At 42.7% G+C, this 18,103-nt stretch overlaps 1 protein-coding gene across 8 annotated transcripts in view; it reads left to right on the top strand.

The window, feature by feature from the left end:
• Nucleotides 1-18,103, top strand: part of RFX8 (regulatory factor X8) — a 255,588-nt gene that overhangs the window by 177,022 nt on the left and 60,463 nt on the right. For 3 of the 8 annotated variants that reach the window (XM_073897879.1, XM_025868767.2, XM_073897877.1), the window contains exon 1: nt 14,634-14,765. The exons of the other annotated variants lie outside the window; for them this stretch is intronic. Coding sequence is in view for 2 of the 3 variants with exons in the window: in XM_025868767.2 (XP_025724552.1) it covers nt 14,692-14,765 (74 nt within the window). In the remaining variant the exon portion in view is untranslated. Of the gene's footprint in view, nt 1-14,633; nt 14,766-18,103 lie in introns of those variants that run through there. 8 annotated transcript variants of the gene reach the window in all.

The raw sequence follows: 18,103 nt of genomic DNA, 5'->3' as shown, positions 1-18,103 counted from the left end.
CTAAAGAGTTAGCGAAATACAACCTGTGGGCTAAATCCTGCCTGCCGCTTGTTTCTGTAAATAAAGTTTTATTGGAACACAGCCACACTCATTTGTTTATATATTGTCTGTGGCTGCTTTTCACTGCAATGGCAGAGTTGACTAGTTAAGAAAGAGACCATAGAACAAAAAAGCCTAAAATATTTACTAACTTGCCCCTTACAGAAAACATTTGCCAACCCCTATTTTATACTAATTTGTTAAGCTATATTTTATATTTAATGTGCTTTTTGTAGTGCCTTATATTTCACAATTAAAAACAAGATTAAAAAAGAATGTGGTGTGATAAGTACAGTGATGGCACCATCATGTGGATAGGCTTTGGGGGTCACATGGGTAGGACTAGGAGGATAAGGAGATACTTTGGGGAGTTGATGCCTGAATGTGTCCTAATGGATGAGTAAGAACTGGTTGGATGAAAATGGTAGACTTCTACTTCTGGAAATTCAATGGGCTAAGTTACTCAGAATAATACTGTTGCTAAAAATTAATGAAAATTAATATAGGAAATATTTTAACATCTTTTTTTACCCATTCTTTTTACCCAGATCCTTTCTAGAGTCTGATGAGCATCAGCATCAGGCACCTTAATGCAGTGTTTGAGTCATCCCACAGTGCCAGTTTAGTTTTGCAAAAGTGGCCAACTAGGCACTAACATACCACACCTGGCTCCATGCCAGTGTGTCAGGCTTCTTACCCATTTAAAGTTTGGGAATATGTTCAGATTGTTTCAGCTCCAAGATTTCTAATAATTTTAAGTTCACTTTTACTGTATATTAAAAACACCAAAGAGCTGACAAGATAATAAGGAATTACCAAACCAAACATTGAAGTGGAGACCTATATAATTAAGTAGAGCTCTGATGTTCCTTCTGGAGCATCTGTCAACTGGTCAAAATTGAGCTTGGGGTTTTTTGGTCTCATGGGACAATGGGAGAAAAGTCAGTACCTAGGGCATGCCCAGGGTGGAGTTGGTCTTAGGAGAGACCCTCCCTCCATTAAGCTGGGTCCAGAAAGTCTATTCCTTAAGCAAACATCCACAAGAAGACTTGAAGAAAATTGAATCAATACTGAACAGAGTATGGGAAATAAAAATTTCCCTAGAGTCATAACCACAAGCTAGCCCTTGTGTGGATTTGCAGTTCATAACCATATCACGTGATGGCCTAATACAACTCCAGGACTAGTAGTGAGTGTCCCAAGACTACTGGCAAAAATAAGCACAGTTTCTCTTTTAGAGGAAAGCATCTTCAGCCTCAAGCAGATAAAACTCTGAAGATAGTTTTTCAAGGACAGTGGCCAATAGATAGCCAAAGCAAACAAGTATGAAAAGTAACCAGGCATCTTGAGCAAGAACAAGTAAAATAGTAGATTGGAGAAACTGAACTTTGAACTTCAGATAATTATCAGACAAAATATAAAACAAATAGTGTATTTTTAAAGTTTTTTTTTATTTTTAAGTAATCTCTACACCCAATGTGGGGCTCAAACTCACAACCCTGAGATCCAGAGTTGCACACTTCAGTGACTAAGCCAGTCAGGCACCCCTACTTAGTGTATTTTTAAAAAGAAATGCTCACAACAAGCTACAAAACTTGTGTCTGCAAGAAATAAGAAACTATAAAATGTGATACAGCATATTTTAATAGTAACCGAACCAAACTTCTAGAAAAAAATAATGATAGTTGTAATTAAAAACTCAACAAATGAATTAAACAGAAAAAGAAAAAATACTTGAGGGAGATTTAAAAACTTGGAAAATAGAGTGAGAGAGTCTAACATCAATTTAATCAGAGTTCCGAAAGAGAAAGAATGGGATAAAAGAAACATTTGAAGAGATAATGGCTGGAACTTTTCCTCAACTGATGGAAGACACTAATCCATAGATTCAAGAAATCAGAGAAATCCCAATCAGGATAAAATATGAGAAACTCACACATAAATCCGCCATAACAAACCTGAAGAACCCTAAAATCAATGAGAACTTAAAAGAAGACAGAAAAAAAAGAAAAAGACAGAGTCTTCAAAGAAATAACAAACGTATGACTGATAACTCAGCATCAGCTATAGAAGACAGAGGACAGTGGAATAATATCTTCAATACACTGAAGGCAATAAATATCAGTCAAGACTTCTAAAACTGGTGTACACATCTTTCAAGAAAGTGAGCAAATACAGATATTTTTAGAAATAAAGCCTGAGAGAGGTTTCCAAAAGTAGATCTTCTATAAAGAGAATTCTGAAAGATAATCTTTAAGTAAAAGAAAAGTGAGGCCAGATGGAAATACTATGACAAAAGAAGGAACAAAACACAAAGCAAAGGAAAATGGAGGGTATGTAGGTAAGCCAACCAAACCCTGCTTGTATAAAACAAAATCTTAATGCTGAGGAGTGGCAAAAAGATAGAATTAAAATAAATCACAGCATTTATTTAGAAGGAGATAGAAAGGTAAATGAAGTTAAATGTTTTTAAGCTCCTATTGTCAAAGAGTAGGCTAAATGTATTGATTAATATAGACTTTGAGAGGTTAAATATGTTGTAATTTCTAGAGTAATCTTCAAAAAAGTAGACACAGGGGTCGCCTGGGTAGCTCAGTCATTGGGCGTCTGCCTTCAGCTCAGGTCATGATCCCGGGGTCCTGGGATCGAGCCTGCATCTCCCTCTCCCACTCCCCGGGCTTGTGTTCCCTCTGTCGCTGTCTCTCTCTCTGTCAAATAAATAAATAAAATCTTTAAAAACAAAAAGTAGACACAGGATGTTACTTCCAAATTACTAGATGTTAAGAAATGGAATACTAAAAATATTAAATTAATCCAAAGAAAACAAAAAAGGAGGGAAAAAGGATTTTTAATTTTGTCATGAGATCAGAGGATGCTCGACAAATAATGAAACTAATAACACAGACATCACACAGTAGGAGGTCACTATTAAATGAAGTGAAAGCAGGTACTCTCAGCAGTTAGCAGAGGAAGGTACAAGATGAAAACAGGGACAGAATCTCTATTTCACCAACTGTACAACCATGTGAGACTCAATGGGCCCTCAGCTTCCTCCAAAACAGCTGATGATTTCATGGTGTATTTTTTAAACTTGTGTATTGTCCAAAGATGCTGTAAGTCATAGCTGTTGTCCATCTCATCCTCAAAACTGAATGGATCCATTCCTCGGTGGGATCCTGTCAGCCCCTCCTCCCTCGACTAGTCTTTTGGGTTCACAAAAGTCACTTGACCATCAACCTGTATTGTGAATGTTCCTCTCATTCCTGGCAAAGCTGCTTTATCCAGGAAGAAGAGTTGCCTTTGTTGGATTTGAGGAACTCTCTTCCTTGGATAAGACAAATAGTTTTTTCAGCAATGTGAGAGCTGAGTTTGGGAGCCATTGTTTAAGCTTTCCTGTGCTGGGTTTTGTGATAAATTGAGACTTTTGTTTTGTTTTGTTTTTCTTCCTTGCAGAGGAAATCAAATGCAGCAGGCCTCTTTATGGTGGGCTGTATCTGATGTGGCAAAGGCAACAAAGTCAGGAAGTTCAAGTGATGGCTTCTAGGATGGGTCCAAGCAAAAACACCACCCCACCTTATGAAATAGAAAATGTTATGCTGTAAGCAAACAATGCAAGAAATGGTCTTTTTTTAAGAAACACAAAACTCAAGTTCCTTATCATCTCTTTCTAGAGGATGTTTCTCATTACTTTAGTCATTCAACAAACATTTATTCAGCACCTACCAGTATCTGTCCAGCACCGTGCTAGTCAGTCCCTGCCTTAAGGAGCTCACTATATAGAGGAAGGACGGCCGAACACACAGAGTGTTAGAGCCCAGTATAAACAATACTATGATGGAATAGAGCCCAGGGGGTAGAGGAGGGCCCTGGGGAACCTCCCCACTTAAATTGGTTGAAGAAGAGGGGGTCTGGAAAGGCTTCCAGGACAAGGAGAGATTAAGCTGAAATAGGCTGGACAGAAGTTAGCCGGGAGAAGATGAACAGAAGCCTAGAGATTCCAGGCAGAAAGAGTGGGTTGTGCAAAGGCACTGGGATATGCAAATGGGCAGCTCCTCAAGGAACTGCACGTTCTGTGCTTTGGGAAGGTGAGATGAGGCTAGAGAATCAGATATTCAAATCTACATAATTTCTGTGTGAATATTTGAAACTATAGGCTCATACCTATAGAGAAGAAGAATCCTCAGGTGTGTGATTACATCACTACAATCATTTTTGACAAACTGAGGATCCAGAGTATGACAGAAATGTGGATGTTAGCAAAAATTTAGGTCATAAACTTAGTTGCAATACAAATTGCAACTGTATGATCTTGAGCAAACTGCTTCTCTCTAGGGAATGGGTTTTGCTTTGTTTTTACCTACAAAACAAAAATATTCCGTAAATGGATGGACATGATAGTGTTTTATTTTTTTTTTAAAGATTTTATTTATTTATTTGAGAAGGAGAGAATGAGAGACAGAGAGCACAAGAGGGAAGAGGGTCAGAGGGAGAAGCAGACTCCCTGCCGAGCAGGGAGCCCGATGCGGGACTCGATCCCGGGACTCCAGGATCATGACCTGAGCCGAAGGCAGTCGCTTAACCAATTGAGCCACCCAGGCGCCCATGATAGTGTTTTATGAGCTTTCTGAGCAAATGTGATGTAATGGTAACAACAACTGTGTTAGGGATTAGCATTTTTAGGCACAAGATTTCCTTAGTCTTCCCAGCCCCCCACGTGACCAGAGACAGAAAGAAAGGAAGGCTAGGGAAGATACAGTTGAGGGGACCGGAGGGGAAGGGCAGACTCCAGGATCTCAGAGGCGCTGGCGGCCACTGACAGAGTAAAGAATGAGGAGGAAGGGTGTTTGGCTGGGCTGCACGAGGGTCAGGAAGGGGAAGTGGCTAATTGTGTGGTGGGCGGACAAATAAAAAGTGAGTCTGTGAATCAACATTCTGTGACTCTCAGCATATTTCTTGAGCAGTTGTGATCACACTCTTTTTATTTTTATTATTATTTTTTTTTATTAAACTTCCAGAGCAAGGAAATGCCAAACTGATCAGTGTATTCAGTTCTCATAGTGCTTTTCCGTGCTCAGCTAAAACATGAGTTCGAATGCTAGTGAAGAGGAAAAGCGAAGAAAATTCATTTGCATCGTATCAGAATGCTGACTGTATAAAACATGACTGCATATGTTTTTTTAATTTCCTATGTTATCTCTCCTTGGATAGAACCACCAAACTCTGACTTAGATCCTGATTGCCCTCAGAAGGCCTGAGCTGTGTGCAATTGTGGGAGGGAAGAGTGGGAGCTGAGCCTCCATCCAGAGCCCCAAGGAACCAGAACTGTTTCTCCTGCCCCCCTTCACACCCCAGTCAGAGACGCTGCTCCCCTGGGAGAGGAGTGAGATGTGCTCACGAGGCCACCCCTTTCTCTTCTCTGGGTATGTGGCTGTTGGTGGTTGGGGCCATGGGGAAGGAGAGAAGGGAGAAGAAAAGTGGACAAGGACACTAAACTTCCTTTTTTTGCTAAACCTCTAGAAACCATTTGTTTAACAGCAGCCTACACTTCCTGGACAGCCCACAAGATCTGACTTATTCCGTGATATAGCTCATACCAATGTTTCCCAAACTGGATTCCATGGAACCCCAGTATCCTTCAGGATGTTTATCAGTGGTGAACAGTGTTATGTAAAAACAGACAAATAAATGGGGAGGGAGTGGGAATCTGTAGACAATTAAACTTGGAAACACTAAGTTAAATGGAGTTAAACAGGCTTATCTACTGCAGGACTGCTCAGCTCCTTTAATATAATACATCTGTGAATCACCAAGACAGAAATATAGTATTTGGGAGGTTCCAAAGAAGAATTTTTTGTATGCATGTACAGAACACTTACTTGCAAGAGTGTTCTACAGAACACCAAACCAACGTCCTACTAATCGTATATTGATAAAATACTAGTGTTAATTATACTGTTAATAACATATGTTTGTATATTCCTCATGCTGAAGAGTGTTCTAGGTAGATCTGAAACTAGTGTGTGTGTGTGTGTGTGTGTGTGTGTCTATAAGTGTATAAATGTCTTTTATGCATCATCCCCCAGAATACAGTCAAATATATATACATATATATATATTTTATGAATATTTCTTTTTATTATGAACATTTTTTTAAGATTTTCTTATTTATTTGAGAGAGCACACAGGAGAGAGCATGAATGCGGGGAGGGGGGCAGGGGCCGAGGGGGAGGGATGAGCAGACTCCCCGCAAAGCAAGGATCCCAACGCAGGGCTCGATCCCAGGGTCCTGGGATCACAGCCTGAGCTGAAGGCAGACGTTTAACCAACTGAGCCACCCAGGCGCCCCCATTAGAACAATTTCAAACACGTGAAAGTGGAGAGAGAGTATAATGAGCTCCCTCAACCCCATGGCCTGGCTTCCACTGTCATCAGTACCTGCCAAGCTCATGTCTTCTATCCTCCCCTCTCTTCCTCCCCGCCCCTGCCAACTGGGTTATTTTGAAGAAAATCGCAGACATCCTCTCATTTCATCTGTAAATATTTGAATGTGTATCTCTAAAACAGATAAGGATTCTCTTTACAAACATGACCATAATAATATCACCGCACTAAAAATTTCAAAATACCCTACATCATTGTAACTACTTCTTTCCAAGGAAAGTTGTAAAATAGGCAATGGTCAAGTTTACTGAGCACTTACTATGCCAGGCACTGCGCTAAAGGCTTTATCGGCTATCTTTTTGCCTCACAGCTACACTGGGTGGTAGCTACTGTACTGCCCATTGTGTAACCGAGGAAACTGCCATGTAGACTTCCCCCAGCAGAGTGGCTAAGCCTGTGCCCCAGGTGCTCTGCTGCTTAGTGGCTGGATAATTTGGGGACAAAGTCACTTCACGTCTTTTCTAGTTTCCTTTTCCTCCCTGTGAAATGAGGCAAATACTATGTTCCTCTGGTGCTCCTCTATACTTACAGTCATGTAGACCCTACGGAGGGCTGCTCTTTTCTGCACGTGTTGTGTACAAGGCAGGGGCATCTATATTTTAGTCCAAACTGCTAAAGTGAGTCCAATGTAATGATTCAGTCCGTCCTCTGAGATCATGCCCAGTCTCTTTAGGGAAACATGATTTATCTCTGTTTCATTTCCCTCGCCTGTTTTTCCCCAAGATGGCCAGAGGCCACAGTGGGGAGAGAGGTGGCTTACTGTGTGGGAGAACCACATAACTCATGGTTTAAGGCAGGGCATTCTGCAAAATGGAAAAGGGAGCAAGAAAGAGTTGCACAAGGGCAGGAGGCACAAACCTGCACTGCTCCAGGCAAACCCCACCCAACATGGGTCCCTTCTCAGGCCTTGTCCTCTTCCCTGGCCCCCAGCACGCAAAGTCAATGCCCTTGTCTTCATGGGTGCTGCCCACTCTGGTGGCGGCATGGCCATTGTCTGTAGCTGGCCATGGTTAGACCTCAGTCACCATCCCTCCAGGGAGGACTTGTGCCCCCTTACTATTGAGGGCTCTTTGGGCCCCTGAGATTTTGCTCTGTCTTCACTATGTTCCCTGCCATGATGCATACCCTATGGCCCTGAGTTATATGTCCACTCTAACAAGGTCCCTAGCTAGACTGGGACCACTATCTAATGTGTTCAATTCTACAGAATCTTTTGGGGTAGCCCTATTTTCATTTCTATGTCTCTGTCAGGAACAGTGATTGTTGTGGGGGACTATGAGGGTAGATACCTTTGCAACATGTCCTTACTCCCCCAGGCCCTGGCATGCATATGGCTCATAGAGGTGCTTTATAAATATATATTGAGTGAAAGGCTCAAATCTAGCCATCCCTCTGCTTAGCCATGATACACCAAGTATGCTTTGAAATGATCACCTCGAGGTTGATGTGGGAGCACCCTGCTTCTCCCAGAATCCTCACTGAAGAAATAAATGACAAGTATTAGAAACACATCAATTAGTTAAGGGAAAAGGAAATCTGCTGACACTAACTCGTGCAAAAAAGCAGTCCGTCAGAGAACACAGAGGAATCTTGCAGAACTCAATTTCAGGAGGGACAGCAGAACCGCTTGGGAACTAGAAGGTGATCAGGCATCTGCCCTCTCCAGCTCTCCCTGGCCTCTCACCTCAGCTGCTCCTCACTCATCTGCTTCATCTGCAAGCTTCTAAGAAGCGTTACAAACTGAGGGGTCTGGCTGGGGAATGATCAGATGTATGACCTGGGCCACTCCACTGCAGGCAGGTATGGATGAGAGGCACTGGCCCAGTGATGGCATGTGAAGATTGTCTTTGAGAAAGATATCTCAACAACTGTTTGCACCATGAACTAGCTCTTTGGCATCTTCATTTTATTGGTTTTTAACCCAGGTGAAAGCAAGCTTCTATTCATAAGACATTCTTTAACAATCTTTAGGCACCTATTGGGATGTGTTTACTTTTTTTTAAGATTTTGTTTATTTATTTGAGAGAGAGAATGAGATAGAGAGAGAGCATGAGGGGGGCAGGGTGAGAGGGAGAAGCAGACCCCCCACCGAGCAGGGAGCCCGATGCGGGACGCGATCCTGGGACTCCAGGATCATGACCTGAGCCGAAGGCAGTCACTCAACCAACTGAGCCACCCAGGGATGTGTTTACTTTTGTCCTGCAAGAAAGCATATAGGCATATGCCCTTTATAAAACACTTTCCTTGCCTCCCTCTGCTGGGGGATTCACTACCTACTTAGCAAAAGGGGGTCACGCAACTAGATGAAATGCAGTCTGCTATCCTTTAGCTGCTTTCAGAAAGATGTGTCAAATGTGTTTTGTTTGGAGATGCTTTAGTGAAATTCATTTCATGGTGAGGATATCGTGAGATAATTCCATGCAGAATAGCTGGGAGCTATTGGAGTATGTTTTTACCAAAGAATAATATGAACTGTGAGGAAAGACAAAGGTCTGTCACACCAGAAAGTCAGGTAATGCTACCATTTTAAAATTGCTTTTCAAAATAATTCCTCTGCGCTAATAAAAACCTTTAAAATGTATTTACACAAACCCAAAACCAATTGCATTAGTGTGCCTTTGCTCGTTCTCTTAGAAAATTATTAAACGAATTAGGGTGTGATTTACAATTTTGCACATGATTATGATTTGAACAGGTGCCTTTTGAGGTTATGGGACAGCTCAAATAGGATGACTCACTTAATTACTACTGTTCCTTTGCAAAAAAGGAAACCACTTTTCACTTTGCGTTTGCTTAGTTTTCTATCAGACTTCAGAAAAATCCCACTTTTAATGTAGCAAGAGTTCAAATGTATTCCTCTACAAATTATTATTTACGAGCATTCTGTGATGAATGAAGGCTGTTCCCTTTCATTCCATACATTCTCAGAGTTCCTCTGCAGATAATACTGTTTGTTATACCACATGTGGCCAGCCTTTCACGTGACCTGTGCAAAAGTTGGGGAGGGGGGAAGCAGTGGATTGGTAGAAATTAACCTCTACAGAAATGGTATGTCTCCAAGGTGCTCCCAGTCATGGATTTCAGATCAAGAAATAGCAAAGATGTGCTTTGTGTGGAGTTTCTTTCCCAACACATTCATGCCTGTGAATGTGGTGTACCCAATCAATTTTAACTAGAGCATGAACCAGACACTCTGTAGATGAATCTAGACCAATGAAAATTTTAACATGTGATAGCAATTTGGACTCTCTCCAATGAGACTGTTTTGCTCCAGTATAGTTTGAAAGTCTCCATGGCTTATTGGTTTAGAGCCCAATGATCTTGGAAAGTCTCTTCCAGGTGAAAATGAAACATGCAGTTGTCTGTTCTCTGTAATGCTCTGTCCGTGCAGATACTAACTACATTGTACATTCTTGACCAAATGCATTATACTCTTTAGCTTTATTTAAAAATACATCTATTGCCTGAAGACACTTGGTACATCCACAGAAAGTGAATAATTGTAAGGACTGAATGAAATTAAGCACCCCAGATCAGAGATGGTTTTGTGCAAGGATAAGGCACAGCTGGTGCCCTTTTAGAAGGTGAAATAAGACTAACTGGATAACCTAGAAACCAATTAGACTGAAGTAGGCAAAAGTAGTCACTGTTTAGCTGAAAGAGATACGTACTATGGCAGAGGGAGAGAAAGCTTGCTGTGCATAAAATGTGACATGAGGAATTGGAATTCTGTTTGACATGAACTTAAAGATTTCTTTTCTTTTCCTTGTAATGGTATAGGACATTAGTGGTCAGATGCTGAACATGAGTTAGAGGGAGACTGGACTTTTCAGGTACAAGAGAGCATATACATGGGTCTGGCTATCTCATCAGTGAAAGCTACAAAAGGAAGTCTTTTTGTTATGTCAGGTGCAATTAAACATTCTTTGAAAATAAAATGAATTTTAGACCTAATACTACTCTGCAGTCTATGTGGCTATATGCTCAACCCAAATGAAAGCCTTAATTATATGCTGCTAGTAAAAGAGTCACGTGCAGAGGTAAATGTCTTTTGCACATTTAGCACATTAGGAAGGCATACACTGTGAATAAACCTACGAGTGTTATTGTATTAGCATGTACCTACTTAGAGTCTGCATCTATAAGAGGGCTGGTCAAACAAGGTACACTAGCTGTCACCTGTCATAGAAGAAATTAACTGGTCCTTTGGGTGGAGGGTGTGAAATTGACCCCATGGACTCATGTCTATAGTCCTCTAACCAACTGGCCTCAACAGCTCTGGAGCAAGGCAAAGTAATGTCTGCATTTCATTGCATCTAATATTTGATGTAGTAAACAGCAAAGACTACTGGTCAACCAGAGGGTCATGGTGTTCCATTGTTATTTCCAAGATTGTTCCAGTGCCTGGTACTGACTGGAGCAAAGTAAATACGCAAATATCACATAATCATCAGTGACATAGTGAGACCTCAAGTTGGCCCTAATAAGTTGAGCCTAATAACAGTAGGTTCTTCTCTTGGTTATTTCTAGTCTCTGTGGAAATGAGTGGGCCTCGTGGGAAGTTTCTTGGGTGGCCAGGAGCTGCTGCAGGACCTGCATGAAGAATGGCAGAAGCCAGGCTCTCAGCTTCTGGAGGCCACTGAGAAGGACCTCCCGCACTGCAGGAGGCCCAGGATGGGAGCACTCAGGGCAAAGCAAAGCCAGTAAAGCAGCCTGGCAGGGCTCCCGTCCAAGGTCCCAAGACACCTACCACCTCTCTAGAAAAAAAACAGAGAAGAAGGGTTGAACTCAAGAAAGCTTCCTTGGAGAACTTTCCATATCATGTCACCTGGTTGTTTCCTCTCTCCTTCTGCTGGTTCTTCATCACAGTTACCATGCAGCTTTCCCTGTTCAGCAGAGTCTCCCGGCACTACGTGAAACTAGCTGCTGCCAATCTGCTTCTTACCCACACAGTTGGCTTCCTATCATTGCCAGGTCATGAAGGGGTCTCTCCACATGCTCTTCGCCTTGGTTCCTGCCCTGAGAGGGGCTGATGTGGTGTCAAATGTCCCCTACTGGATGGCTTTTTAAAGCTGCCAGCCCTGAACAAGGACATACAGCTGAAAAGATGAAAAGGGCAAATATCAGCCTCCATCACTTATTTATAAGTCTTTTCCACTTTACTGCCCACCGCCCCTCCCCTGGAAAAAAACCTTCCTGAAGTTCTTAGAACCAGGCTGATTCCTGGTGCCACTCCCCAAAGGGGAGCCAGATGCCATCTGGGGTTGGCTCCAGTGACCTGGCCAAATTTAAAGGCTCAGGCTCTTTAATGAATGTCCTGCTATCTCTCCTCTGGAACTGCTTTAGGAACACTGTTCCTGATACCCTGAGGATTGTGTCCCCACTGGAGGGAGAGTGCTGGCCCTGGAGACCCGTGTTTTGCCCCAACAACTACTTTCTTCTTTTTTTTTTAAGTAGGCTCCATGCCCAGCATGGAGCCCAGTGTGGGGTTTGAACTCATGACCCTGAGATCAAGACCCAAGCTGAGACCAAGCGTCAGACACCCAACCAACTGAGCCACCCAGGCAACCCCCCCACCAACAACTACTTTCTAGTGCTGTCACATGGAAGGCAGTCATTGCTGTTTGTTGAATGAATCTCTGCCCTGCTTCCAAAAGTGGTTCTCCAAATGTGATCATGTGGTGTTAGCGGCAGGGGTGGGGCATCTTTTTTTTTTTTTTACCTTTCTTTCTTTTTTTTTTTTCTTTTAAGTAGGCTCCATGCTCAGTGTGGAACTCAACATGCAGCTCAAACTCATGACCCTGAGATCAAGACCCAAGCTGAGATCAAGAGTCAGACACTTAATTGACTGAGCCACCCAGGCACCCTGGGGTATCTTTTTTTGAGGCAGGTTTTTCTTAATTGTGGTCAAGTATGCATAACATAAAGTTTACCATTTTAACCAGTTTTAAGTGTATAATTCAGTGGCATTAAGTACATTTACATTGTGCAACTATTGCCACTGTTAATCTTCAGAAATTTTCCCTCATTGCAAACTGACACTCTGTAATCATTAAACAACATCTCCCCATTTCTCCTCTCCCAGCCTCTGGTAATTTCCATTCTTTCTGTCTCTCTGAGTTTGACTATACTAGGTATCTAATATAAGTGGAATCATCTTTTTGTGACTGGCTTATTTCATTTAGCATAATGTCTTCAAGGTTCATCCATGTTGTAGCATGTAATAGAATTTCATTTCTTTTTAAGGCTGAATACCATTCCAAAGTATGTAAATACAAATATTACATTTTGTTTATCCATTCATCCATTGATGGACACTTGGGTTGCTTCTATCTTTTGGCTATTGTGAATAATACTGCTATGAATGGGGTGTACAAATTACAAATATCTGTTTGAGTCTCTGCTTTCAGTTCTTTTGGGTACTGAAGGGATTCAGAACAAGTTTCCCCAAAATGTGCCACTTTGGCATGTGGACTATTTTAAGCTGCAGGCAATTGAGACCCTGTGGGCTCAAGAGAAACTTTGCCTCTCCCTTAATTACCTAAAAGAATCTAAATTGGGGATCTTTCCCAAAATAAAATTACTACCAGAGATAAATTTTATCTGAGTGACCCATCTGGGTGGCAGGGCAAACATCTAATTACCAAACATTTGCCATTTTCTTCTTGTCCTGTGAATCGCCCTATTCCCCTTTGAAGCCCCAAGCTTCTACCCCATTCCTCAGCTCAGGATGGCATATATACATCATTTTACCTTTCTGTGTTTACCCCTCTCCTGTATGTGGGGTTCCCATACATACAAAATTAAATCTGTTTTTCTCCTACTGTCTGATGTAAATTTAATTCTTAGGCCAGCCATAAGAATCTTTGAAGGGTAAAGGAAAAATTTTCCTCCCCAACAGTACATACCCAAGAAGTAGAATTGATGGATCATATGTTAATTCTATTTTTTAATTTTTTGAGAAACTGCCTGTATTTATAGCAGCTGCACCAATTTACATTCCCACCAGCCATGAACAAGATTCTAGTTTCTTCACATATTCACCAACAGTTGTTATTTTCTTGTTTTTATTTCTTATTTTTAAAAATAGCAATCCCAAAGAGTGTGGAGTGGTATTTCATTGTGATTTTGATTTACATTTCACTAATGGCCAGTGATGTTTAGCATCTTTCCATGTGCTTATTAGCCATTTGTATATCCTCCTTTGGAGAAGATATTCAAGTCCTAGGCCCATTTTCTAATTGGAATGTTTTGTTGTTGCTGTTGAGTTGTCAAGTATCTTTTTAACCTAGATGAAGAAATCTTTCTGAGAGGACTTTGAAGCAGTCAGAAGCCAAAAGAGCAGTTGCCTGACTGAGCTCCCCTTCATGCCACATACCCTGCATTTATCAGCTCACTTAATACATACAACAACCACACAAGTCCTAGTAAGCAAAGTAAGGTTGGGAGAGAGTAAGCAGTTTGACATCACGGACCAGTGATGTGAACATATAATTCCTGAGGGCAAGGACTACCTGGTCCTGGCTGCAGGTTGGGGGGATCACTCCAGGGCAGATGTTCTTAACTGGAGTAATCTGGGGTCGGCCTCTCAAAAGTCCTGATGCCGGCTGCCCTCAAAACTCCCAGGACCAGTGGTTCTCAGTCCCGAGTGCACACCAGCATCACTAAACTCCTGGGGAGCTTGTAAAAGCCGGTTTGCCTGGGCCGCTCCCACCCCCAGACCAATTACATCAGAACCTCTGGGATTGGCGCTTGGGCGTCCATATTTTTGAAAACCGCGCGGGTAATTCCAAAGCGCAAACAAGGTTGAGGACCGCTGATAGTCACCACTGCTGTGACCTGATTTGAAACTTATATACATTGGTTTTTATTTGTTGCTTCCTCGTTTGTTTGATGGCTTGGTAGCAAGGTGGGAAGAGCGCCTTCTGTACTTCTGTCTTTCGATCTTTTGATCTAGGGGCCGGCGACCCCGTCTCCCCACCCCCGCCCCCAACAACCTTCACAGCAGGGCCCAGGGCGCGACCCAGCAGCCTCCGCCGCGCGCGCGGGGCTCCGGCCGGGCTGACTCAGCTCCGGCCCCCCGCCCCTCCGCGCCCCCGCGTGCCCCTCGCGCCCCGCTCTAAAGTAAACACCCAGCAGCGGCGGCAGCCGGACTGGTGCAGCCGCAGCCGCCGGCTCCCTGTCTGGGTGCGGCCGGCCCTGGTCCGAGCCATGGCTGAGGATGTGCCGGCCTCCCCGTCGGGCGGCGCGGGCACCCGGGGTCTGCACAGCGGCATCATCCAGTGGTGAGCGGCCCCGGACGCCTCCCCTTTGGGCCGGGTTTCGCGGTCTGGGCTGGGAGGCGCTCTGGGCCGATAGAATGGAAGAGGTGGGGCAGGGAAGGGGGGAAACGTCACTCCCTCTGCTGCTGTCCCCAGGACCCCGGGCCAGTGCCCAGTGCAAGGAGCGACCGCCGTGCTCAGGGAGCCTTGATAAATAGGCCTAGAAGGACAGCCGTTCACACCCAGAACCAGTGCCTTTTGATGCTGGCTCGCCAGAGCGGCGGATGGGACTGGACACACACACACACCACACACACACACACACACACACACACACACACACACACACACACACGGCCTCCTGATGTGGGCCATGTGAGGGCTTCCCTGTTGGTCACACTGACCGCGGGAAGCAATCCAGATTGCCCCCCACTGGGGGGCCTGTTGGTTGGACCTGCTCTTACATATACATCTGAAGGCACGTGGGCGTTGGTCAGGAGAGGAAATGTTTCCCCTCCGTATGAGATCCAGAATGGGATGTTTTCTAACTTAAAGTAAAGCAATTTTTAGCTTTAACAATGCATTCCACATTGTTTGTGAAATTCACTTCTGGCTATTTAAATAGGGGCAGAAAAACTGGAAAGAAAAATATCATTAGCCCCTGGGACTGATGAACTCATGGGTTTGTAGCTTTTCATAAATAGGAAAATAATTGAAACCAGTTCTAAAATCTAAAACCTAAGTTTTACAAGGTGAATAAATAGCAGATATCTGATTACTTTTTAAAAAGGTTTTAAGGAATACTTCTCAGGAAAGACTTTCTGGAAAAGTTATGTGAGCAAAATAGAAAAATGAAGGGTGTGTTTGTGATTATAACATGAAAAGGCCTAAAGTTTTACCCTTTTCTTCCAAGAGAAAATTTTTTATATATTTTATCTTGCATAAGAGAAAAAAAATCAAAAGACTACATATTAGAGCACACACCAAGTTTTCAGAATACTACACAACAGTGCTCTCTTTCTTTTACACTCACTGACTCCAACCCCTCAGCAGAGTGGCTCCTTCTTAGAATAAAGAACTATTAGGATGCCTTTGTCAACTGTTGCAGGTCACCATTTAGTAAATTAGAGTTTCTGGGATTTGCATTATATTCTAGAGACTTGAAAGAATGATTAGAGATTGAAACATACCTGGACAGCCTCCTAAGGTTGTCTATGAAATGACACAATGCAGGCTGCCCACAGTGCAGGTGCCCTAAATCACTTAGGATGATGTAGACCATTTTAGCAGTGAGCCGAACTAATTCAAGTCCTATGCCATGAATTCCAACTCACCCTTACAGGCCTCGCAAACACAGAGGTCATGCTCTTCAAGTTTGGGGAGGAGGTAGAGCAATGGTGGCAAGGAGGGCATAACTTCCTGTGGAGGACTGCTCTTTAGGCATTCAGTCTATGAGGTGGAATGTTTAAAAGATCATTGGTACTGGTAGTCTTAACATTGGCATTAAAAATACAGCCCCAACCACTTCGCACCCATTAGGATGGCCGTTATCAAACAAACAAAAATAGAAAATAACGAGTGTTGTCAAAAATGGAGAAATTGGAGCCCTTGTGCACTGTTGGTGGGAATGTAAAATGGTGCACCCATTATGGAAAACAATATGGTGGCACCTCAAAAAATTGAAATGGAACTACCATATGATCCAGCAATTCCACTTCAAGGTGTGTACTCCCAAAGAATTGAAAGCAGGGACTCAAGTGGATTTTTGCACACCCATGTGTATAGCAGCATTATACACAATAACCAAAAGGTGGAAACAATCCAAGTGTCCATCAACAGGTGAATGGATAAACAAAATGCAATACGTACATACAATGGACTATTACTCAGGCTTAAAAAAAGAAGGAAATTCTGATACATACTACAATACGGATGAAACTTGAAGACATTACGCTAAATGAAATAAGCCAGTCACAAAAGGACAAATACCATATGATTCCACTTGTATGAAGTACCTAAAATAGTCCCATTCATAGAGGCTGAAAGTAGAATGGTAGGTGCCAGGTACTTGGGGAGAGAGAAGGAGGAGTTAGTGTTTAATGGGTACAGGATTTCAGTTTTGCAAAATGAAAAGAGTTCTTTGAATGGTTGGTGGTGATGATTGCACAACAATGTGAAGGTGTTTAATGCCACAGAACTGTACATTTTAAAATGGTAAATTTTGTTATATATATTTTATCACAATTAAAAAATAAATGTATATTTTAAAAACTACACACACAAGTAGAGCCACTCAGTTTGTAATCCAGAGCCTTAGCATCCTGGAGAGTGTTAGAAGATGCCCAAGGAGACCAGTTTCCTAGAAGAGTGGCAGTGGGTACTGGTGGGCGAGCTGTCCGGAGATTCTGAGTGACAGACCAGAAAGGGGGCTGATTATTGTCCCATGGCAGAAACATTCCACTTTCAGCATTGCTTCATAGCTTCATTTTCCAGTCACTAGTTAGATCCTCAGCATTCCTTAGAGACTTCAGTGCTACTGTCGTAAACACGATAAATTCTCCAAGGAGAAAGGTCCTGCAAGGAGCAGGACAGTCTCCAGAAACAGAAGTAATAGACATTTTCTGTTTCACAGACAGGAAGGGTTGTAGGAATTGGGAGAGAAGTGGTCAGATCTCAGGGGAGCACAAAGGGATGAAGAGCAGTGACTTGACTTCCCCTACTGGGGAGTGCAGACCGAACAAGTCTGACAGGGTGGGACCCCTGGTTTCAGACCTCAGATGAAACTACTACGCATCCTCTAATCCCTAGGTATGCTGAGCCTGGCCATAGTCTAAAATAACTGTCTCTCACATGTATGGCTTTTTAAAATTTCTGCAGACTGTTGAAATTAATGACATGCAAATTTATTTTTAAAAATACAGAATTCATAGGAGCTTTTGATCAGGCTGAATCAGGGTACTATAAGTGCCAGCATGTGTAATTCCCAGCATTACATTTTTCTTTACCATGGAAAGGAGCACTCAGAAAATGTGAGAATCGCAGGGCTAGATATGTGCACTCTGATGTTGGCTACTATCAGATTGTCCATCACTCAAAACAAGGAGAACATCATGAATGTTTTTACGATCTTAGCAATCAACTTCATCTGATGGTGAGGCCTGGTAAATACTGTTCTTAGGCAGCTAAGCAAGGAATTCAGTGATCTGATTCATCCTACACCTTCATAATCATGGATCACCAAAACACATTTTGGTGGCACAGTGTAAAATCCTTAACCAATCCCACCTGCCAGTAGTTCAGCCCAACTCTACTGCCTACACATCCCCCCACCCCCATCAGCCTCTCTTTGGACCCACATGTAG

Source organism: Callorhinus ursinus, unplaced genomic scaffold, assembly GCF_003265705.2.
Source record: "Callorhinus ursinus isolate GAN/ISIS: 27379988/994484 unplaced genomic scaffold, GSC_fseal_2.0 scaffold10, whole genome shotgun sequence".
In the NCBI taxonomy this organism is placed as follows: domain Eukaryota; kingdom Metazoa; phylum Chordata; class Mammalia; order Carnivora; family Otariidae; genus Callorhinus; species Callorhinus ursinus.
Note: the sequence above shows the minus strand (reverse complement) of the source record. Positions and strands in the feature narration are given on the sequence as shown.